A 17497-nucleotide genomic window follows, 5' to 3' on the forward strand; every position below is an offset into this window, starting at 1 on the left:
ACAGGTGGGGCAGGGTCATCGTCTCTGAGTCTGAACCAGAAACCTCCATTGGTAGTCGTCTCTTGCAGGCAATGTGGTGAAGAATCGCACATGTTGCTACTATTTTACAAGCCATAACAGGCTCATACTGCAAGACCCTACCGATCTTATGAAGGCACCTAACGTGCAATTTAGGGATGCGGAATGTCCGCTCAATCATTCTCCTGTTGCATCTCTGTGCACTGTAGTACCGTCTCTCGTGTGGGCTGTTGGGGTTCAAGTAGGGCGTGAGGATCCAGGACCACAGGGCATACACTCTGTCACCTGGTAACAAAAATATGAGGATGAGACAACTTATATTGTGTGAGGTTTGGAGTAATACATTTCACTTTGTACATCACATTACATTACCTAGTAGATAGCCTTCGTCAAATTCTCCCCTTTCTAGTTGCATGTGAATGATGTAGGAGTCATGGGTGCTCCCTGGAAATTTGGCTACAATGTCCATGATGATATATTGTGCATTGCAGACTACCAGAATGTTTAATGAATGTGTGCTCCTGCGGTTCTGGAATATATATTCTAGTTTGGATGCGGGACATATAGGCACATGGCTCCCATCTTTGCAGCCAATTACCTGTGGAAATCTTGCTATCCTGTAAAATTGTGGTATTGTATTCTGGATTTCTGTAGCATCCCTGGGCAAGTAGATGAGTTTGAGTATGTTGTGGATCATGGCGTCAAGAAATTTGCAAAAGAAACACGAAAGTACACTCTGGAACACCCCTCCAGCCACTGCAATGACCTCTTGATAACTTCCAGTGGCCAATAGGTGAAGGGATCACAACACCTGGACATGGGTTCTGGTTTCTAGTTCTGGATTCATGATGTCTATGAGCTACAAAATCACATTGCTACTCAGCCTGTACTGGTCATATATCTCTTTCTCTGTCTTATTAAGCAGGGTTAGCCTGACTCAGAAAACCTTCTCCTGTCTCTGTCTCATCTGTTGAGCAGCGAAAATCCAGATCCTCCTTGCTATTACGTACTGGGGTGCCATTGTAGTGAGATTTGTGATGCATTCTGGGCCAATTTGGTATAGGTTGGGCCCTGTTACCACCTGGTTTTGATTCATGGTAAAAAGCACGCGCAAACAGGTAATTTTGCGTGCACTCACTAATTTCGGCTTGTCTGATCATGTAGATTTGCGATTTGCAAATAGGTAGTCACTATTTAAGAGACTCAAATATCCGACTGCATTTTTTTGCTGCTCAGTAACGGCGCGATCGTGCCCCGAGACGTCTTCGGAAGGTCCATTGCGAATTTCAGGAGCCTTACTATAGGCTTCCGCGCTTCGCAGCCGAATCTCGGAATCGGCAACCCCTTAGGTGCCACAACTTCAACTGGTTTCGCACCCCTTGATTGCTCCAAACTACCGGTCCCGGTTGTATGAGCTGCGCGCTATCAACACTGACCTTATAGCCCATTGCGCAACCCGGGGACTCCTTAACCGTGAGGCTCCCCGTAGGCATAACACGCCTAAATCCTACTACCAGCCCTCCAGGAATTGACCTTGAATCGTAGGTTAACCCCTCTAGGCTCCTTAATTGCAACCCGGTGACTCCTAAATCGTGAGGCTTTCAATTCAGGCAAGCATTGAATGTCCTGATGATGATCCACATTTTTACTGGATCGAAATGCCGTCGACAAAATATGTAGCCTAAACACTAGTTCACAATTGTGTGCCAAAAATCATGTTTTTTCTACATATGTGAAGCAAATAGATTGAAAAATTACCTTTTTGCTCCTGTACCCTCTAAATGCCTGAAAATCCCTAGTTAATTGTACTGTGTATTGTATGTTTAGCACTGTGGATACAGAACTGTGTCCCACTGCCTTATTGTTGTTTTGTTTAATTTGACTTATCTAGTTATCAAATAAATTCTGAAGTCCGACTGGACTTTATGTTCATTATAGTGCATATTGTGGCCTATAATTATTGAAACTGTTATTCTTCCTTGTCAAGGACCGTTGTTGTTACTCAAAAGCTCAGTAATCTGTAGCATCGCAAAATCGTATTTGTGACTACCTGGTGTACAACACATATGGGTCCTTTTACATGCGCAAATGACTTTACCACCATTTTGCATAGTCACAAAACAGTTGTACATCTGGCCGTGAGTCTGAATCAAGATGAGCTTTACTTGTACAGAGCTAAGTGCCTGTTTTATTTGCCTGCGGGTCATTAGGCGAATTGATTTGACCCAATATTTCTATGAGTTAGTGGTTTATTTTCAGCCAATACAGCTTGGAAACTGTGAGCACGGTTCACCTCTTTCACTTTCTGAGCTGCGCTGTCTAAATATAAAATAATCTCTGAGAAAAATTGATTGAAATGAATTTAATTTAAGTCCTGCAGGCACATAAAACAGTCACTTGGCTCTGAGCCGACCAAATCATCATGATACAGCCTCTGTCTATAGTGGTTGTCTTGGGGAGCACGTGCCTTTGGCTTTCCACTCCTCAGTGGAGCCTGAGTTATAGTACACAAGCATGTGTTATATTTTTGAATTAACCCTTTTTATGTGTGCCTAAACAGATGTGCATGCAGCTGGGTTAGCAAGCAAAAGTTGCATGTTAGGGGAGAGGATCTAAATCAGCTTAAAGACGTCCTTCAGGGCTACCACTTAGCTGATGTCCAGCGCAGCTCAGATGCAGAGAGGAGGCAACCGTAGGTGATAGGTGTACTTTAAAGGTCACTAACAAAATATAGGCGTGCATAAGTGACTCAGCTGCATGCAAAAACAATTTGTAAATAATCTGACAGTTATATATTCTGAGTTTTAGACATGTTTACATGATATTTCCCAAACGAATTCTTATTATGCATGAACAAACCTTTATAAATCCTATTAATTAGATTCATCAGCATTATTATTGGTCTAATTTAGATATAAGCGGTGACATTAAAGACTGCCGTGCAAAGGAAATATTAAGGGCCATATGTACAAATTATACTGGTTACAATGTGCGACCAACTTTTTTTGTACCAGAAAAGAATTTTATGAACTGACCTATGTATTGATTTGGAGCTCTGTAAAATTTTGATTTGGAGTTCGCTGTAATCCAAGTTACCTCATAAATATTAATCAGGTAGGTAGCAAATAGCCACACACTTTCACTGGGGCCATCACATGGATGGTGGCCTGCTAGGGTCAGCAACCCACCATGTCTGTGATTGCCTTTTGATAACATTAATATGTTTAAATGTAGCACACTTTCTTTAAAGGAAATAAATGCTGTGTTTAGAAAAAAGGTATACTTTTTTAGGTCTCGGCTAGAAGCGAGCGAAGCTCGCTCTCGCCAGAGACCTTATTGTTAGCGGCTCAGCTTCCCAGGAGGACAGCACTGGCCGCGCGCGCCGATTTGTTAAGGCCACGCGCACGAGAACGCACTCGCGGCCAGGTGCTGTCCTCCTCGAAAGCTGCCTCCCTTCCCCGTGCAGGGCGGGCCGCCGCGCTGCCTGCGGCGACCCGGAAGCATTGCCGGCCAAACCGGAAGTAGGTGCTGTCCTGCACGGGTCCTCCGCCTCCTTACATTTGAAGGGCGACTTTGGGTGAGGGGGACCGCGGAGGATTTCGAAGCGGCTAGCGGCTGCCTCCTGAGACCACCGCCGGCCATACCCCAGGTACGGTGCGCGTCGCTGTCCTTCTGTCCGGCTCCCCTCTCCCCAAAAGTCCTGTAGCAGTTGATAGGGGTGGGGGTTCTTTTTCCGGGTACAGTGCCCCCGCCTGCCCAGTGCCCCAGGCACAGTTGCGTAGGCAGGTAGGCATTGTGCTGAGTATATTAGTGGCTAATGGACCATTCAAGCGCAATAGCCTGGGCCGGCAAGTAGCCGCGGTTAACAATGCATAGATGTTAAAGACAATTTATGGAGGTGGTTTGGGGTTTATTCTCCCAGAGAGAGGATGTTTACGAAAGGTGCTGGCATTTCATATCACTTTGAACCAGTGCAACTGTGTAAAATTAGGCTTTGCATTGCATTTGTTCGTGGTTGGTGGTGAAATATTTATTAGGTAAGGTCTCTCAAGTTTTTTTTCCTGACACATAGTTGCGAACTGGGGTTTTACGGTGCATTGCCAGCAACAGGATTCTCAAATAATTTTATCTGCAGCTCCGTGAGTCTCCAAAGAGGAACTTATCATTTTCTTTAAATACACTATTTGAAGGTCGCCAAATGCTTTAGAATGTGCAGAAGCGCTGTGTGTGGTGGTTGTACTTGTTGCTGCTGACAGGAGGTGGCTGACTGATTTTAGAATTATGTAAATTGGACATCTGAGATGTAACAGAGAACCTGCTCATTTACAGAACAATGCTCATCGCCTGGACTGGAGGATGAATAACGTCATTAAGTAAGGATTTAGTGCAGTGAGATCGGTAAAGTTATGGACCAGGCTCCTGACATATGAGGGGCTAGCGGAGTCAGTCAGTGTATTGAATATCAAAGTACACTGCTCACATCTGGTTCTACCCTAGGTACAGTCCTATGTGGGAGAGATTGGTTGAGGTGCATGAGTTTCGAAATCATGCTCCAAATAGGGTTCGGCTTATCTCATGGCGCATACATGTGGAAGGTTGCGGTGTGTGTGAGAGGAGATGCAGCCATGCATTTACGCTTGCCGTTTGTTTGAGTATCGGGTCAGTAGCTTGTGTTATCAGAGGTGGGGAGAAGCAAGTCCGAAGTGCTTTTCGGAATTGGGGATGATTGTCAATCTTCTTATTCGAGCAGTGAATTGAATTCCACACTTTAGCTTCTTAGACAGAAAGGAGTTCCCCCGAGTTGGAGCCTTACTGAGTGGAGGTACCATCAATAATGGGTTAAGCCTGAAGTGCAGGGATCTTGTTAAGCAATATGTGTGGAGTTTTTAGGTCTCGGCTAGATGCAGAGTAGTGAGTGCAGAGTAGTGAGTGCAGAGTAGTGCGTGCAGAGTAGTGCGTGCAGAGTAGTGCGTGCAGAGTAGTGAGTGCAGAGTAGTGAGTAGTGAGTGCAGAGTAGTGAGTGCAGAGTAGTGAGTAGTGAGTGCAGAGTAGTGAGTGCAGAGTAGTGAGTAGTGAGTGCAGAGTAGTGAGTGCAGAGTAGTGAGTAGTGAGTGCAGAGTAGTGAGTAGTGAGTGCAGAGTGCAGAGTAGTGAGTGCAGAGTAGTGAGTGCAGAGTAGTGAGTGCAGAGTAGTGAGTGCAGAGTAGTGAGTGCAGAGTGAGTGTGCAGAATGCAGAGTAGTGAGTAGTGAGTGCAGAGTACTGAGTAGTGAGTGCAGAGTAGTGAGTAGTGAGTGCAGAGTAGTGAGTAGTGAGTGCAGAGTAGTGAGTGCAGAGTAGTGAGTAGTGAGTGCAGAGTAGTGAGTAGTGAGTGCAGAGTAGTGAGTGCAGAGTAGTGCGTGCAGAGTAGTGCGTGCAGAGTAGTGCGTGCAGAGTAGTGAGTGCAGAGTAGTGAGTGCAGAGTAGTGAGTGCAGAGTAGTGAATGCAGAGTAGTGAGTGCAGAGTAGTGAGTAGTGCGTGCAGAGTAGTGAGTAGTGCGTGCAGAGTAGTGAGTAGTGCGTGCAGAGTAGTGAGTAGTGAGTGCAGAGTAGTGAGTAGTAAGTGCAGAGTAGTGAGTGCAGAGTAGTGAGTAGTGAGTGCAGAGTAGTGAGTGCAGAGTAGTGAGTGCAGAGTAGTGAGTGCAGAGTAGTGAGTGCAGAGTGGTGAGTGCAGAGTGGTGAGTGCAGAGTGGTGAGTGCAGAGTAGCGCGTGTGCAGAGTAGCGCGTGTGCAGAGTAGCGCGTGTGCAGTTGAGTGCAGAGTGCTGTGTATTGGCAATGTAAATGACAATGCCATTTATTTATGATTTAAAGAAAAAAAAAGAAATGTCATGAGCAATGCCAATAGCTCTACCTTTAATGATGCCGAGACCATTGCATTGTAAATGCTTGTTTAAGTTTGTGATTTGGTAGGGGTCCCATGGGTCACAGCCTACTCCCCAACACACCTTTATTTAACATTAACAAAGGAGAAGGGGTCCACTGGGGACGGAAACTCCGAATCAGAGTGTTTGTTCCTATAATAATGCTTTGTCCATCTGGACCTAGTATCTTGTAGCAGAATTTCCTCCAGAATTTCAGCTATACGTCCTCCACAATCCATAACATTTTTCACTCACACCCCTAAAAAAGGTATTTGCTACTTAATTGACATCTTTTATCTTAAACATTTTGCAAGCATCACAATTTCGTTTTTTTCACATTTCATATTTTCCCCTTCATTTTAGGGAATAACCGTTCCTCAGGTCTTCATAGGGATTACAGCAAACATCATTAATTGCATTCTGCATTATGTCTTCCTGTTTGTACTGCATCTCGGTGTTCAGTAAGTACTACTTTATTTTTATCGACTTTTAGAAAAAAGAGACACACCCTATGGTTAGGCGAGTAGCATATTATTTAGATGCTTGTACAGTATGTGTTTCATCCTTTCATTCAAAGGCTATAATATAAAAAACAAACTGTGCAAGTAAATTGAAATTATTGTGTTGCCAGGATAATTTTGGTCACTCCCTGCAAATTTCCCCGACAGCCAGGTAGTACATGTATAACAATTTACCATCTGGAGTTGGAGAAAAAAGACAGATGTTCAATTAACCTCTTCAAACTTTACCAGGAAATGGATCCATGGTAGGAAGAGATAACGAGGTAAAGCCAATAGGTACAGTTTCCTGGGTTCCTACCACTCTTTCTCCTGAGTCCGCACAATCATAAGACATCTGGACTAGTGTTATTGTTAAAGGCTTTTATTAGAAGCCAAACTAGTGCATATACCAAATCAATTCAGCAAATATCACAGTTACAGTGGTAACAGACATTATTGAGAGCATAAAAATTATAAAGAGAATCCGCCACTAATATCAGTCATTACCCTTTAATCTGAGTCCCGGCTAACAAAAATTAGTGCTTATAAAGTATTCCATCATGAGATGTGAAATACATCATCACATATCTGTTTGGTAAGGGCAGATTTCCCAAAGCTGGCAAGGGCACGCCCCATCTCTGAGAGTCTTAGCCAGGATATTAACCAATATCCTTTGAGAAATTACCTCAGTGGATGTGAGCAGGTGCACTCATCAGTCTCAGAGAGGTCAAGGCCCCCCATTTATATTAATGTGCTGGTGGATTGTTAGAAGATGCCCATATGGGGTCTTATTAAAGGTAGAAAAGTAAACCTAAACAAAACAGTGTAACATACATGAATATATGAACAAAAAACACACTATCATGAAATGGAAATCAAGCGATTCCTTCGTATATGTTTGCTTTCATAAATAGAAACAATCAACAATAGCCGTAGGCCTTAGGCCACCTTTGAATGGTGGGCCCCATTGTAATATAATTTGTAAACACACTGTTAGACCTGGTACCATTGACATGAGTCTCCGTTCCATTTTTTAATTTTGTCTTCTCTGTTTTTGATATATTTTTGCTGGTTTACATGCTTTGGGCCCTCTGCCACTGCTATTCAGTGCCACAGTGCGAGTGCTCCCAATTGTAAATTGTTGTAATGCATTAGTGACCCAATGATTGGCTTATTTTATTTGCTTGTCAGACCCTAGTACAGTGCACCATGTGTGCCCAGGGCCTGTAGATCAAATGCTGCTAGTTGGCTTGCAGCACTGATTGTGCCACCCACATAAGCAGCTTGCAAAGTGTATCTCAAGCCTTCCATTGCAGAGTCTGTGTGCAGTCTAGTACTGCCATGTCGACTTGGTAAGTGCACCCACATACCAGTCCCTAAACCTTCCCTTGTGTACATGTTAGCCACCCCTATGGTAGGCCCAAGGGCATTGTGCATTGTAAGTAAGAGGTAGGACATGCTCTGATGTGTGTGGCATTTCCTGATAGTGAATTACAGCTAATTTTGTTTTACACCATTGCAAGGCGACCTTTCCCCATAGGCCAGAATGGGCAGTTTGATTATAACATCTTATGATCCTAACTGACCCAGGGAACATGGTAGAAAAACTAATTTAGTGTGCCTGAACTCAGAATGATAACATGCATCTTTTAGTGAAGTTAGTTTTAACATTCTATGTTTGAAAATAGCACTTTTAGAAAGGGGATATTTTCTTGCCTAACCATCCAGCCTGCCTCTGCTAGGTTGTGTATTGCATGTCTTGTTTGTGAGTGACAGGGAGGGCTTGGGCTCCAGCAGTCTGATGAGTCAGGGCTGGGCTGAATAGGATTTTGGGTGCATAGAGAGTGGAGGGCAGAAATTTCATTTCACTCCTGAGCCCTCATAGAATAGAGAGTAGGGGGAGGAGATTTCCTTTCAGCTTCCTGGGACAGGTCTGCTTTCAACAATGCTGTCTCCATCTCCTGACAGGAAGCTGCGTAGAACTGGTTTTGGCTAGATCCAGGCACCCTGTGCCTTCAGAGGACAAAGGATTTACCAGTATAAATATTTGGGCCCAGACCACAAGACTCTAGATCCCTTCTGAAAAATCAAGGCAAACATTTGCAAGGAGAGGAACCATGAGAAGCTGAAGGAATTGTGCCAGTGTGCTATTTTCAGGGGTTGGCCTGCAGTGGGTGCTTATTTGCCAAGTAAAGGAGAAGGAACTTTTATTGAACTTCCATTGCCTTAAAGAAGAATCTCCAAGGGCTTGAACTGTGATTGCCTCACGCGGCAGTCTCAGGTATACAAGACTTCACCCCTAGGTCCCCCCTGAATTTCCTTGCTGGGAATTCTGTCTGCAGAATCCTGCGTAGAGTTGGAGCTTGAAGCACGACCCAGAAGAAGCGCGTTACATCCACAGCTGCTGCTGTTGCATCATCGGAGAAGTGGGTTGCCACTGCAAGGGTCGCCTTTGCATCACTTGTGAAGCATGTCTGCGTCACAGCTGTTTGTCGTCTCATCACCGGAGAAGTGTGCCGCCACTGCAAGGGTCGCCATTGCATCACTGGAATAGCATCACTGTTGGGCATGCACGAATTGCTTTCAAGTTGTCGCATAGCGTCAAAGACGTCAAATACGCCAAAATTGCTTGTAGGTTGTCCTGCCTGGCCACGTTTAGAAATATTTGGTTTGAAATCCTTTACGCCTTCATGCCCTGCTCTACTTACAACCAAGTTTGGTATGTAGCAATTTTCTTTCTCAGCCCATTGCCTTAAAAGAAGTTCGGTTTTGAGAGTGATGAGTAAAATATTTTCTTTGCATCTTACAGATACAAAGAATAAAACAGCCCTGATGAGAGATCAGCGACACTGTGCCTGATCTCGAAACGCGTCGGCACTTTTATAGGGTGGAATAAAATGTCATCTCTACGATACTAGGACCGGCTGGTCCAGTATTGATTTGTTTAAGAGCCATTCATTTGCTTATAATTCCCCCAGGATTGGTTTTTCCTATTTGTCTCATTTTTTGATTGTAATGTTGTTCTAATGTTGTTTGTGATGTATTCTTAGTTTTTTGTAATGTTTGATGCAAGAAATTTTCGTTTTGTACTGTGTAAAGAATCTGTTTTTCATGTATGTACGAAGAATATATAGGTGTGTAAATATTTAATGTATTGTTATTTTCTGTCATAGAGCTTGTCATAACTTGAAAAAGATAATAAACATTGACACTAAGTAGGATGTCGAGGGGATCACAATAAATTGATCTTTTCCCTCCTAATAAGCTTGTAGAGATTGTGTGGTTCGGGCAATTTGTGTTATATATTCTATAAAGGGTCTAGCCCCCACCACGTGTTTATGGACCTATCCCCTTTTGTTCTTAGAATGCACACGCAGGGCACTGATGAAGAGCTGAGGGGCACTCATTTGTTGCACTTAGTAAGCAGACCAATGTGTCACCCTGTAATATGTGGTGCTTGCGCATAGAGCAGCAGAACTCCTTGGCACGTGCATGAGCCAAGGAGCACTGTTAGGCGTCCAGTGGTGCATATGCACAGTCTGGAAATAGTGGCCCCTGGTGCCTCCCCCTTACATGCACAGATGCCGTAGGACCAGGTACCCATGTGGCACTCTCCTCTGATACCAGCATGCGGACTGGCACCATATACCCATAACGCCCTCCCAAATGCATGCACGAGGTATGTGGCGCTATTATTTAAGGCTTGCAGTGTGTGAGCATGCCAGTGGGAGATAATGTACTGCACTGCTAAACACTTATAAGGTTCCAAAGGCGAAACATATTGGCTATGCCAATGCTTGTTTAATAGGTGTGTAGAGGCGGGGGCTGGCAAACTCTGCTCCGCAGTAGGAATTTGCCCTATACCCAGCGCTTCAAGCGGAACGCGGAAAGCGGAGAAGGCAAATCTCTGCACACTCAGTTGGCAGAGTGGATTCGTGTCCTCGGGATAGACGCATTAACAAAAGGGAGCCTGTAACCTTCCAGTGGGCAAATTACGGTTTATGACTGGGTACTGTGGAGTATGAATCGCTCACCTTTGTATATCACTCTTTTGATGACATGCTCGTTTTCATATTTCCAATAGGACATGTTCATATTTATTAGTTGAGGGTGTTGGGAGGGTATACTCGCAGAGGTGGGTGGGTTTTTGCACTTTGTAGGTGTAGTGCTTTTATTTGTTTAATCTATGGTGTGCTGAGATGTTAGTGGATGCTCAAGATCTGTATGTTGGCTTTAGAGATCATTGGTGGGGAGGCTGGCTATATAGATGCTTATGCAAATAATGCTACTGGGCATCACAGGAGGCCCATGAGACCTGTGTTTTGTATTTTCTTTTGCAATGGGGATACAACTTTTGACATGGAATGTGAGGGGATCGGGCACACCATTAAGCATCAGAGTGTGATGTCCCACTTGAAGCGCAGGTTGATTCAGTTTGCCTACCTTTAGGAGACCCACCTTACATCCTCTGAGTTGGGCAAACTGAGAAAGCAGTGAAGGGGCCACCAGACAGAATGTATTATCGTGTTCCAGAGGGAAAATAATATGAATGGCCCCAGGTGTCCCTTTTAGGTGGTTAGGGTGACTGTCTGTCAAGGAAGGAGAAATTTATTGCTTGAGGGATCACTGGATGGGGCTTACCTAGCTCTAGTGACGCTCTATGCCTCTATTGTGAACCAATTGCAGTTCTTGGTCTCTCTAGGGACTGTTTTAGCCCACATGGTGGATACTTCATGCCTTCTGGGGAGAAATGATAAGTTGGTAGTAGATCCGGTTGTCAACGGGATGCTGATTGTACCCCTATCTCTGGACAGTTCTCTTCTTGCATCTAGATGTACAATTTAACTGAAATATGGAGGGAATTGTACCCACATGAGAGAGAGCTACTACTCGAGCATGCATAAATTATATACCAGATTAGGCATGTCCTTTTTACAATCAGGAGGTATGATAGAGGTTAAGGAGGCTGACTATTTTTGTTGTACTGTCTCTGACCAGGGCCCTCTGTGGCTGTGGGTGGAGTTTGACCTGTCTCTCCTGCTCTCTCAGACCCTCCCTTTTGTGCACTGTTTAAGAATCAGATTAGGCTCTATTGTGAAGATAACAAGAAGAAGTCCTCTAATGTCTCTATTTAATAGAATGCAATTAAGTTTGCTACAAAAAGTTTGTGTCTTAAACAGACTTATGGTACAACGGTCAATCAATCAATCATTGAATGTGTAAAGCGCACTAATCACAGTAAGGGTATTCAGGCACTGTTGTGCTGTGTCTGTCAGTTGAATAACCATGTCTTAAGATCTTTTCTGAGCTCCTGGATGGAGATGTGGGGGAGGCTGTTCCATGATTTTGTTGTTAGGCATGTGATGGAGCGACTGCTGTAGGTGAAACGCCAAATCCTTGGGATGAGAATGAGGGCGAGTGATGCAGAGTGAAGGAGTCTAGGGGCAGGAGCGGCCCGTGCAGGTACGAGTGGTGGGGCAGAATGGAGGTGGCCTCGACAGACAAGTGAAAATTAAATAAATAATAATTTTCCCCTTGTTGTCTGTCGTGTCCCCCCCACTGTGCCCCACTGCTCTTACCTGCATGGGCCGCTCCTGTCAAAGGGGGTGCTGAAAACTCATGCAATGGCCATGCACGGCCATCTTTTTCTCTGTTATGGTGCTGGGGCCTACTTTGTAATCCTGCCTAAATCGTTTCAATCCTCTCCCCAAAAAATTTCTGATCTTTTTTATTTATTATCTTTCATCATAAGTGTGTTTTGTGTTTTTTCTACTGTTTTTGTGTATTTGTAAGTTTTGCACTGTTTTTCTCTATTACTTGTTTCCTATTTTTTTTTACTTCCCTCCTTCTTCTCCCTTAATTTTTTATACTTTCTGCATTTTGTTTTCTGCCCTCCCACCCCTCCCATCATCATCGCAGTGACCCGTGCCAAAAACACGGCAAATAAGAACCACATTTTTGCGGAAGGCGAAGCCCGGAAGGCGTGCAGCCCTGGGCCTTGTTTTCAGAGATGGAGGTGCAGCGTTAGTTTATTTTGTGCAGCGCCACCACCCCTCCACCCTGGCAACAGACAGCAGGCCTGGGTCCAAATCCCGGCTTCAGGACCGTCAGCAGCTGTGGACGAGGTTGTGCTGGGCAGTGTATTGCTGCTCGAGGGTCCAGCGCACCTACATCCAGCTGATTCACTGGTGGTCCGGCATCCTGGACCGTGAGCAGGACCTGCTGGACCTGCTAGGGTTTGAGGTCACGGAGCTTGGTGAAAAGCTAATTATTATGATTATTATTATTATTATTATTATTATTATTATTATTACTTGTGTGTTCTATGTTATTGCTAATATTTTTTTCTCAAATAGCAAGCATGCTGCTCACATGCAGGTAAGTTATGTTTACAAATTTTATATTATGTGATGGTTATTCTAGACAGGTGCTCGGATCTGTTTGTACTTTTTGCAATTTTGCACTCACTTTTGGTGATTATGTAAGAATTTAAGTTAAGTAATCAGACTAAAGAGAGACACCTTTCCTTTGTCCTGTCACTATTTGGATAGTGGTAGTTAGTATTAGTAATTTAGCGATGCGTGGCCTCTCACTTCAGTTCTTAGAACTTTTTGTAGCGTGTACAGTGACAAGTAACCAACTAATTTGGTGTATGCATGCACCCATCTATGCATTTAAAGACAAAATATAGACTTAGTGATTGGCCAGTCAAAGGGGGTTGAGGATGGTTGCTAATGAGCTCAGAACTTAGAAGCAAATATAATTCATTGCAATTTATTCAAAAGTCATTGGAATAGGTGGGCTAGGGGGGTTTAGGAAATATGGAATCGATAGGACGGTCAGCGCTACTAGCCTACTACTAGTCAATATGATTTAGGAAAATTTAGTGTTATTGCAATTGCCGTTTCCTGTCCAAAAATTGTTTTGGAGAGATTATTTCATTACCACCAATTATTTCTTGTCTCTTTAATTATGTCGTACATGCATCAGCATCTAGGGGCAAGAGGTCATTGGAGGTGGGTGAGGGAGCAGGAGGTGCCTCCCAGCTTGTAGAATCTCTGCTGGCCCCAGTAAGTCCTCCTGTTTTTAATATTATTACATATTTCCCTAACTTTTACTGCTCCATAATTTGAACAAATTTCTTCCTGTATATATAGTGTACTTGTATACTTGCACCATTATACTCTCGTGTTCAGGAGGACTATATTAGACTGGGTATCGGCTGGGAAGCGCAAAGGAGAATGAAGGATAGGTCTTTTGATTGTGGTCACTCCCATTCATTCATTCAACCACTTTCTTCCTGAATGACCATTAAATACACATGCAGCCACATGCTAGGTTTTAAAACATACACACGGTCTACGGATGCACTGCACTGTATTCAACACACCGGCCAGCTTCACTCGAGTGGTTTCCTTGTACAATTTTTTGCAGGAAGTGTCCAGGGTCATGGCTAGGTAAATTTTTACTTGCGATTTTACGATGAATGCTGTTTTAAGGACGAGCAAGTGGTAAGGAAAACGCAGGTACCCCCCCATCAAAACTTACCAACAAGAGGGTTTACTAAAAACGCCCTTTTTAGTACTGCCTGTTGGGGCTTTGAGCTAAGTTGCTTAATTCCCTGGAATACCCTTTGTTTTAACGAGCAGACCCTTCTCAACCATTTCCTTTATTCCATTGGCTGACACCTTATTCGCGTTGTAGTGCACTCGGTTAAATGTTGTCAAGATTCCAATACATCTCACCATTCAAGTTAAGCTTAAGATTGCCCTGCACATCCCCAGGTAAAAGTAAGAGGAGGCCCCTGGACAGCATGGAGTATACACTATTTATTGGCTCCCTCCACACGTTACCGTTATGTAATTTTCTTGTTAGGTCGAGCCTAGACACAAGCAAATGCGAAACATTTGCTTAGTGTGCTCGACAACTATTGTCACCCGTTTCTGGGAATGTAGACACAAGTCAGACACGCGCTTTTCCATTCTCAGATTTAACCGCGGGAGCGCGCTTCTGAGACGTGCTTGCGCAGACGCACACACAGCCCCTGCTTTCGCTTCGCTCGCATGCACTAACGGCGCACACACACACACACAGCCAGCCCCCACCCCCTGCACACACACACACACACAGGCGCGCACACACATACACACGCCGCCGCCCCCTACCCCCCCTGCACACACACACACACACCCGAATCGGTACTTACTGGTTAGGCGCCGGAGCGGTCAGCGGAATCTCCGCCTCTTCCTCCTCGTACTCCGGCCGTCTAGAGAGTCAGGCTCCTCTGCAGCTCCAGAGGCTCTGGGTGGAGGAGGCAGTGGTGGGAAGGCGGGCCCGGCTTCAGGGGAAGGACCGATAGGATCATCTCCCGCTGGGGAAGAAGGTGGCAAGAGTGGCTGCAAAACCGGCAGCTTCCCCCAGACCGGGGGCGCATCCCCACCAGCCTCCACCAACATCGCAGGGAGCGGCGGTTGCAGGCCCCCAACGTAGGAAACAGGCCCCGCGGTGCACACACTGGGCGGGGGGCACTACCAGGAGCGGAGTCTTCCAAACGGAAGAGGAAAAGGGGATGAGACCCACGACGCGCAACACGGCACAGGGAGGCGGTGCGCGCCAGGCCTCTGTGGCTGCCTGGAACGTGTGCGCGCGCTCCCCAGTCTGTCGAGAGCACACATCCTTCTGGCTACTAGCTGTGCGTGCACTGTCCCAGCCGTCGCGATCACAGTGGGTCACTTCTTCTCACAGCTGGATTCGCTGCCGGGAGCGGGGTGGGGGGCGGTTCATAGGTTCTATCTGCCTTCCCCGTTGAAAAAGAGGGCTCTTCCCATTCTTTTCATGTCCGGACTTGTTATTTTTTTATACTCATCATTTATATAGCGTACTGCTGCCACTTTTGCATTCTCGAGTCGAATCGCTCACTCAATCATATTTCGTTTCAAACACTGGAGCAACCTTTCACGGTTGGAAGTGTGCGTGGTTGCAATGTGGCTAATCAGCATGGGAATGTTAAGGTGGCCTCTAGAACATTCTAAGTGGTACATCAACGCGTGCAGATTGATGGCGCTCTTAAGCTTAAGGGCCTAATCAAGGCTTTATCAATTCTGCAATATGAACGTCACGAGCTCGATTACAGCAGTAGGCCTGCACATTGATTGTGTAAATTGTGCACCTACTCATTAGCATTAGCACAGGGTGGCTAATAAGCAGATCCTCATGTAATACCCCATTCCTTAGAATGCAGAATAACATGCTATAGCCATTCCGATGTCTGCAAAAGCTCATATTTGCTCTTTTGTCCTGTCATTTGCACAAGGTTTGACTTGTTTAGTTACAAGAGCAAATTTGCTCCCGACTTAGAGCTATTGCCATTATAAATTACAATAACTTTTATTTAAGTATTAATTATTTAAAAAAATTACAAGCCATTTTTATTTGTAATATCAATACATCGAAGTCACGTAAATACAAAACATGTTGCATTACAAATGATATAGGTGTCACATTTGTAAAAATTTAAAATATTGGCATTGTAAATGACAAAGCTATTAATTTAGCTATTTTCAAAACCAACACATAAATAAAAAAAAAATCATTTACAACACCAATAGCTCAAACTTTCCTACTGCGAGACCTATTGCATTGCAAATGCTTGTTTCAACATGGTGTAGGTGGTTTTAGGACTCTGGGCACTGTAGCACTGGTTAGCAGTGTTTGTGTTCTATGCCCCCCATAGGCTTACATTGGGAACCCCTCCCTTATGGGATAACTCCTAAATAGAATAAAATAAGTATGTCATGCTTGGTATATGTGGAATGGAAATAATAAATGCTGTCCAATGGTGTACACAGATTTATTTTCACTAATTTAAAAATGCCACTTTTAGAAGTTGGCATTTCTGTGTGCTATGTGCCTGTCTGCATGTATTGTTCTAGAAGTGACCGGGGCTAGTGAGGAGTGGGTGGCTCCAGGGAGGGCAGGGTTTCAGGCTGAATAGGAAATCTGCAATTGAACTAGTGGGCGGAGAAGTTCCCTGTCCCAGAATAGGTCTGTGCCTGCCCTGTCCAATGCTGGCTCCACCCATTGTGGTATATCTGATTACCAAGCCCCAGCCCACAAAGGAAGGAGGGAAGCCTGGTAAACAAAGTGATTGACAACCCGCCCAGAGCGAGTGGGGACTGAAACTCCAGGACCCTTCCAGAAGCTTCTGCCCCCTTCTAGTAGCAGGGCAGAAGGGTGTATGAATACAGGGGCTGTGAACCCATGTATTTGTTGAGCTTTTGCTGACATGGAGGGGACACTCTGCCAGGAGGAACCACCGCGGGACCCTGCGTGCTAGCCCCTGTGCCCAACTTTGCCCCTCTACCTTGTGCTGGACATGAAGAGACTATGCCGGAGTAAAGGTTGCTGCGCCAGGAGGATTGCCACCTTGCTAAGTTTGACTGTTCTTAGGAACTGCTACTTCATTGGGCTGAGCTGCCCTACTGCCTGCTGACCCTTGCCCAGCCTGTGCCTGTTTCCTAGCGCCTCGCGGGCCATACAATTGGACTCGTGCCCCAGAGGACTTTGCTCTCTGCCTGCAGTTTTAAACAAGAGAGCGATAGCCTGCCCCACGTTTTCCGCGTTCTTCACCTATTTTATCAGCGGGTGCCCACCCCACGTTTTCTGCAGCTTTTGCGGGTACCCACCCCACATTTTCATCACTTTTCAGTGGGAGCCCATCCCGCATTGTGCTCCTTATAGGCGGGTGCCCAACCCGCGTAGCTGCCGCAATTTGAAAGTGCCAAGGAATCCCCAGAAATCACCGCTGCGACCCAGGACAGTGAAGGGACACAGCCGATGCAATCGCGCAGCAACAATGAAGTCAGGCAGGGCACTGCCTGACTCTGGGTGGGGCCTGCCCCAGAAGTCCAAGTCCAGAGCGGAGGCTCCCATGAGTGGGTGGGAGTCCCGCCCATGCCAGCCAAGGAGAGCGGAGGACCTGGGGAAGCCCCAGGTGAGTGGGGGCTCCAGGAGGGTGCAGTGTTGGTACTCACGAGGCTCTAGAGCAGTTATGCCAGTGGGTCCTGAGGGGCCCCACAG

At 45.4% G+C, this 17497-nt stretch overlaps 1 protein-coding gene across 1 annotated transcript in view; it reads left to right on the forward strand.

The window, feature by feature from the left end:
- LOC147730244 (multidrug and toxin extrusion protein 2-like) overlaps window positions 1-17497 on the forward strand; it is a 1772530-nt gene that overhangs the window by 571155 nt on the left and 1183878 nt on the right. Inside the window, exon 7 of the mRNA XM_086958534.1 lies at window positions 6282-6379. Within this exon, the coding sequence (XP_086814660.1) occupies window positions 6282-6379 (98 nt within the window). The remainder of the gene's footprint in view (window positions 1-6281; window positions 6380-17497) is intronic.

This window comes from Lissotriton vulgaris, chromosome 2_1 (genome assembly GCF_964263255.1).
Source record: "Lissotriton vulgaris chromosome 2_1, aLisVul1.2, whole genome shotgun sequence".
In the NCBI taxonomy this organism is placed as follows: domain Eukaryota; kingdom Metazoa; phylum Chordata; class Amphibia; order Caudata; family Salamandridae; genus Lissotriton; species Lissotriton vulgaris.